This window comes from Montipora foliosa, chromosome 11 (assembly GCF_036669935.1).
Source record: "Montipora foliosa isolate CH-2021 chromosome 11, ASM3666993v2, whole genome shotgun sequence".
Classification (NCBI taxonomy): Eukaryota; Metazoa; Cnidaria; class Anthozoa; order Scleractinia; family Acroporidae; genus Montipora; species Montipora foliosa.
This window is the reverse complement of record NC_090879.1, coordinates 6674117-6681616: the sequence shown is the minus strand read 5'-3', so window position 1 is coordinate 6681616 and position 7500 is coordinate 6674117. Positions and strand designations below refer to the sequence as shown.

The 7500-nt window shown below is 37.9% G+C and overlaps 1 protein-coding gene across 1 annotated transcript in view; it reads right to left on the bottom strand.

The window, feature by feature from the left end:
• The window catches only part of LOC137976438 (NLR family CARD domain-containing protein 3-like), a 52907-nt gene that overhangs the window by 23855 nt on the left and 21552 nt on the right, over positions 1-7500 (bottom strand). The window contains exon 6 of the mRNA XM_068823779.1: positions 3178-3657. Within this exon, the coding sequence (XP_068679880.1) occupies positions 3178-3657 (480 nt within the window). The remainder of the gene's footprint in view (positions 1-3177; positions 3658-7500) is intronic.

Genomic DNA, 7500 nt, shown 5'->3' with positions numbered 1-7500 from the left:
CTCCCCACCTCCACCCCGACAGTCTGTACAGGCTGACGTACGTGACATCAGTCTGTATGTGACGTAATAACCAAAATTTGTCGCATCGATAGATTACTCAAAAAATCTTACCCATGGTGCCCCGCAGGCGCCCCTTAGCTCTGCTATTAAGCTGTATTACCTTATTGTGAAATACCTTTTCTTTCTCAATGTGCGAGCGGGCGGAATTCTACGAATCCTGCAATTTGATTGGCTCTGGGAGCGAGCGGAATTTTTTCTATCTTGCCCGTCAAGGCCTGGTTGCGTGAGCTTGTGTAATGACCTTAAAGTTCCAGTTTTTGACGCCGAGTCCGTTTATATACAGAAGCGTTTTAACAACAGATTTTTATTAGACAAGAGGCGTGGAAATAGAATTCAAATAAAAAATATTTCTCTTTGAAACGTTCAGTTTGTAAGTTGCTTACTGCATTTGCTATAAAGAGTGGTGCAAGTCAACAATTAAAAAAGTGATTTCATAGAGAAAGAGAGGGAGAGACCAAAGGCCGATATTCTCCCAGTACAGCCCAAGCAAACTTGGTCAATAAGAGATTTTATTACACGACTGGAGCCCGTATTTAAAAGCTATGTATTTGAAAATTCCATTCCTGAAGGTTTAAGGAATGTGCAGAAAAGACGTCAATGACCGCAGGCATAAATGAGTCATACATTTTCTCGTGCTAAGGCTCTGTTCTTACAGCAACAAAAATCTCCAATGCAGGGCTTTCATTTTATTGCTTTTACCAGTAAGGCATTACAATGCTAAAAGGAATTTGAATTGCCTTCATTCAACCAATAAGATTTGTTGTAACCGTGAAATTTCGCTGTCAACAGTGACAGCGTTCCTTTACATTCAACTCACAGCTTTTACAAAAGTCAACCCTCTGCAACTTAACCCTTATTCAACAAAAAGTGCTTCACGATGAAAGAAGACATCTCATAACATCAACAACTTTAAACATCAAAATCACTTTGACACAGAGTTTGATGGAAAACAAGTCAAACTACTGCACTGAGCAAAGTCTGTTAAAAACACCTCGCTACAAAGATGCGGTGGTTTGCACTGCAAATACCAAACGCAATTTAATTCATTTTCGTCGTCCTTTTCGATGAGAATTCTTCTTGGACCAGTTCGTTCACCATTTGAGCGCGGGACCTGTCATGATTGTGATATGCAACCTGAGATGGAAGAAATACTTGCACCAGCACAGACAGCTTCGAGGGCGTTCGAGCTCGATGAACAGCTCACATAAGTCGCAATGTTTGGAGTAAAAGAAACTGAAGGAAACCTCGCTGAACTGAGTTGTGGTCGGATGTCAACTGTCATAATCTTTCAAGCTGATTTTGGACGTCGTCGGGTTTCTTTTGTGCTTCACTGCCAGAAAATCAAGTCTAAGGGTTTCTTCATGTCCACTGTCCTGTGGTTTGTGAACTCTTTGAAGTACTTTAACAGACATTTCTAATCGAAATTCCCAAACTTGTCTCATGTTACAATTTGTTAATACCACTATCACTATCATTATTACTATCATTATCAACATCATTATCATTATTATTATGTAGAACTGAGCACAGGGTTTTTCCCTGGGGAGAAATATCCAGTCAAGTCTCATCCCGAGACCTCAGACTTCCAGCACTTTTCTGAGGATACAGTATGTGCCGATCCGAGGAGTGCCGACTTTTGCATCGTTCTTGTTCGGTACTTAATTTCTAGTTGCTCCAAGTGGCCTGCCAGCTTCTTTGACACTGAACCCAATGCACCTACTACCACTATTATTATTATTATTATTATTATTATTATTATTATTATTATTATTATTATTATTATTATATGCAGTAAAAACATATCTACGATTGATTAAAATTGAAATTACTCTTTCGCTTCGGCAAAATGTTCCAACCTTGAACATTCGTGCAATATTCAGTGTGCTTGTCAAAACTGATTTTTGCATGTTCGTCAGCACATCTTTGCTTCTACTTCCTAGCAATTCCCTAATACTAGTGTCCAACTTGCTTGACCAGGCTCCCAAGACATCTATAATGATGTTAACTTGACGAATTTCATATCAGGTATAAAGTTGCTTAATCTCCGATTGTAGTGGAATATGTACTTCAGTATCTTCTCCTCCTCCTTCTTAGACATGACAGCTCATCTCGTGCACGATGACTTGATGTTTCTTCCGATTGATGATCTTTGCGTCTATCCTATTCGCCCTCAACTCTCGCCTTCGGCCTGTGCATCGTCCGAATCATACACGGGCTTGGGTTTGATCGGTGAATACCAATGTGGTGCGCTGTCTATAAGATCTAGCCCATGGATGATCTCAAAAAATAGGATCTTCAGAGCACTATTATGACGGGAACGCTTTCTGGTTCTCTGGTCAAGTTCAGATACAATCAGATTTGATGTACGAAAAGACGCACGCCTAATCGAAGCCTAAGCAGATTGCCATAGCAGCCCCTTCTAATATCATTTGGTAGGGTATACACAAATTGTGTGCCAAATTTCATGCTTTTTATCACTCTTATCACGATCAGGTCACTGAGCCACCTGACTACAAGGCATTGCTGTTTGACCACAAAGTAAAGCTCAATAACAACCAAGAGTAACACCAAGCCAATTGATTTCTTCAGTTGGCCACAGTTGGACAATTAGGGTCCTACATGCACATGTATAATGATGTGTTTTTTAGTGGCTGTTTTTTTTTTTTTTTTACCAAAACAAAAGAACTTCGCACCTATCTTGACAATTTACGCAATTGTGTCTTAAAGACAGAGCCTGAAAAATCCAAGGTTGGCTTCAACAGGATTCAAACCCATTACCTCTACGAAAAATTGCCTTGATTTCTTTCATCAAGTCCTTTTGCATGAACACATGAGCCCAAATTGACCTGCTCCCGACTCTGTGGTTTCAATTGGTAGAGTATTGCACATTGTTTAAATCTCGTTGGAATCACCTGAATTTTTCAGGTCTGTATAGGCGAAAATTGCTTAGATTGTCCAGATAAGTGCGACGATCATTTCTCTCTTTCATCTATAGCCCACACTTCAAAAGAAGTCATTTCTTTCAGAAAGAACCTGTTAACATAACAATGGTGGACTACTTTGGATCACCAACATGGCCTCCCTCACATCACTGCTGTTATTTTTTATTCAACTTACCACAAAAATAACGTTTACAAGCCTTGTACTCCTCTTCCGCAATATGTATGGTCAGTTTAAGCTCAGTCAGGCCACACTCCACCAGCAGCTCCTCTGTTACTAGAAATTTCTGAGCCACTTCATTCAAATGTCCTTCACGATAATCTTTCCATAGCTCCTCAAGGATCTTCTCAGAACCAACCTCAACAGTGACTATTAAGCACCCTGGCTTAACATCAACAACTAGTACTTTACGCATCTCTTCAAGATAAAACATGAAACCATTATACTCCTCCACATTTGAAGGGCTAACATCTTGAAGGTACTTGTCTGCAATTTTATTCAAAAGTGCTTGCGTATATTGGCTAGTTTTCTTTCCAAAATGTTCTGTTTCTTCCTGGACAACTTCTTGATGTTGCTGTGGATGTACTTGCATTCCCGCGCCTTCCTGTGCACTGCCTTCAGTGACAGCCTCAACATCAATTTGTATTCGGAGACGAGCTTTAAAAAACAAAAAATTAATAAGGCAAAATTTTGGACCCTAAACCACACTGAAATTATACCTATTAGAGTGTACATTTCTTGCAATAGAATGGAGAGAAAAAAACTAACACTCAAATAGATAATACTAATAATAGTAATAGTAAAATGTGGAAAAAAAGAAAGGGACAAAATTTAACTGATACTGTACTGTACATACTCTCGTATTTTTGTTCAGTATTTTAAAATAAACGTAATTACAATGAATGACACTAATGAATATTTTTTCCTTCCTATTGTTTATTCGAAAAATACCAACGTTTGTAAGTTCACTTTAATGGCTGATCATTTCAAATAAACGATTGTATAAAGGTGCAATTGATTGTGCGTCTCCATGCAAATTGCATTATTGTATGTTTCTAATACACCATTGATTGTCATACTATGCAATTGATTTTATATTGGTGTTGATGATTAAGCACTGCGCGAGATTGAAAGTATATTTGTTAACTTTGATTGTCCAACCGTGGAATTGTTTATCCGTTGATGCTACTGAATGTTAATACATATGCAAATAGCGTTATTGAAAGTTCGTTGGCATTAATGAAGTTCGTGGAAGTGCTAATGAATGTATACTTGCCGTAGAGTTTCAACTGTTGACGCAAATGAATGTATATTTTGCGTAAATGAACAGCAAAAGGTGTAATAATAATAATAATAATAATAATAATAATAATAATAACAAGATCTAATATTTAACATTTCTAGAGTACCTTTCTAATGCTTAAGAGACTCAGACTGTAAGTGTCGAGAATCGGCCGACAGTTGCAAAATTTCATGTTTTATTTTATTTTACCCAAGGGACCCCTTTGGTGAACTATTTTTAAAAATTATACAAAAAAAGGACTCGTGCGCTTTGCTTTTTCCGAAAAATCCAAAAGTTCAAAATTCGCCAAGACGGCCGCTGGTCCCTTGGAAAAACAATGAAAAATTCTGCAACTTTGGCAATTTCGTACGCGAGAACGTGGTGCATTTGCAGTTTGATATTTTGTGTTTTCATAAAAGGTCCTTTTATCTTTTCAAAAATCTAAAATTTATTTAATGTTGTTCAGCCCAGTCAAATGTTTTTGAGTAGTAGGCAAGCTGTTTATAGTAATAGGCAGCAGGAACCAAAGGATTTGCATGCTAGGGGGTTCCGGGGGGCATGCTCCCCCAGACAATTTTGAAAATATTGGCTTCATTAAATGGTTGCATCTGGTGCATTTTAGGGTAAACTGAGCCCCTATTTGATAGCATTAAAGTGCCCCTACACCTTCAACTTATTTTTTGGGGGTAGATTTTGACATCTTTCAAGAACTCATTTTCGGAAAATTTTTTCACAAATATTGAATCCTTATTTTTTTACGAGCGCTTGAAGTTAGTGAAATTTGTAATTTTCTGCGTGCTACAAGCCCCGCTGGACAAATTATTCTCTTGTGGGCTTGTTAGAAACAAGCCAATGAGAAGTGTCTGATATCTAACACTTTTTTTAGCTGTGACGTAAGAAAAGGGCACCATTCCATAACATAAGAGTGCGAGTTCGAAGATTATTTGTGAAAACTTACAATTGGTCTGAAAATACATTTATGTCCTCTTCAGTTCCAAAGAGTTTCCCGACTCAAGTAGACTACTCAAGTACGGAAGAGTATCTTTCGGACGATTCGGAATGCCTGGATTTTCAAGAAACAGAGACAGAGCAACGAGAAAACCAAGAACTTCTATCAGAAAGTTCGACTGCCGGCAAAGAACCAGACAGCGAATTGCAAGCCTATATGGATGAGCCTCTCACTAATGAAGAATGGCTCAAAAATTATAGACGACAACAAGAAGAAAAAGAGAAGCAAGAAGAAGTTCTTAAGCAGCTAGAAGACGAAACCAGCGGACTTTGGCCCTCGGATTGCTATCAGCAGGAATGTTATGCATGCCGATTCCTTTCTGTTCATTGTTAGAGTTGCTGCATCCATAAACTACGCACTTTTCAACCATTTTCTCTGTGTTCTCCGCTAATCTTCACACATCCCAACAGCTCAAGCTTGCACGATGTCCTTTTCTTACGTCACGCTCGATACTTTGGCCGAGTGGGGGACTAATGCGAACGATAGGTGAAAAAATACCGGTAGTCAAGACCACCTCCACTTTCAGCGCTCGTAAAAAATTTTTTGAAATTTTTTTCGAAAATAAGTTCTTGAAAGATGTCAAAATCTACCAAAAAAAAATAAGTTGAAGGGTTAGGGGCACTTTAAGATAACCGTGATGAAGAGCCACACAAGACCTTCAATTTTCAAATTAAAGTTATTCCGCCAGAAGCATTATTGGACAAAAGGATAACTATAGTACAAGCAAGTACTTCTTAACAGTGAAATTAAAGTGAGAAACTCAGTTGCTGAAAGTTGACTCATAATATATTATAGAGTTAGTTAAACTGAAAGCTTCAGATCTTCAAATCATTTAAGCATTATTATTATTATACAGAGATGTATCCAGAGTGCGTCATTGCATCCTGGGACGCACTCGTTTTCCTTTTGGACGCACAGAATATGGAACAAAGGGTCCAGTTAGTCGCAGAAAAAAAATTGAATGTTTATGCTTATTATGAACGCCAGGAAAAACATGCGAACGGCGTATTTCACAAGGAAATTGAACATTCCCATTTCTCACAACGGAGAAATGACAGATTTCCTTAAATTTCAACGTAAGCTGTTATTTTCGGATTTTTGTAGTCGAATAATTTCATTTTGTCAACCATTATGTCCAGCTTGAGGAGTTACAGTAAGTTTTGAATTTCGGCGTGTTGCGTAACATGATCTGAGCTTTTTTTTTTTAGGTAAGACAATCGGCGACACTTTCCATCTGCCGCCGTGATAATAAAACATTTCAGTCAAAATTCAGTTTGTTGCATGCTTTCCAAGCGAATTTCAAGCATTAGTTCGCTTATCGTGAGCGAAATGACAGAGAATCCAACGGCGATGTATGTTAAATTTTTGTTTTGTGCGACCCTGTTGACATTAATTCCGGGTGCGCAAGTGTCATCGTCTCAGTTCTTGTTTTGCACGTAACTTGTCTGTTTTGCAAATTATGCAACTTTTGCGGAGTTAGCATTAAAATTAACGTGTTGAACATGAAACTTGAATGTATTCAATCCTTTGATTACATGTATTAACATTGGCCATGGCGAAGTCATGGCCGCACGGGCCGACAATGAAGTGTGTATCGATCGCTTATCTTTGTTTACTCTTTTGTTCCTAAATTACACCTCAAGTGTTAAAATAAATGACGCTCTTTTATGGAAAATTGTGATTCAGTTCTCTTTTTTTTTGCTGTAGAGATTTAGATCATTTATCAACTGGAGCCAACAGTTCCTACAGCATACGAATTCCTCGAGACATCTTCAGATATGATCGATGGAGCTTTGAAAACCAATACATTTTGATCGATGAATCAACGGGCATAACAGTTTCAAATAAATTGATCATTTTAAGTACATATTCGTGGGGAGGGATAAGACTTTATTTTTATTCAATTTAGAAATCTAAAAGGATACTGCAGCAGCAATTAAGGGGCAATAGATCGAATATTAATTTTTGAATATTAATTAGTTGGACCTCCAAAATTTTGCAATGGACCCCCAAATTTGAAAACCTGGATTCATCTCTGAAATTTATATTATCTCAATGCAAGGCTATGGGTTTCTGGGGCTACATATCTAATACCGTACATAAAATGTAGAAATTTGCCGAGTCCCTAATTTGCAGAGTCGATGGCGAGCGATCTGAATATCTTAAAATTAAACTAAAATTTGATTCACAAACTCCGTCAGAGAAGCTT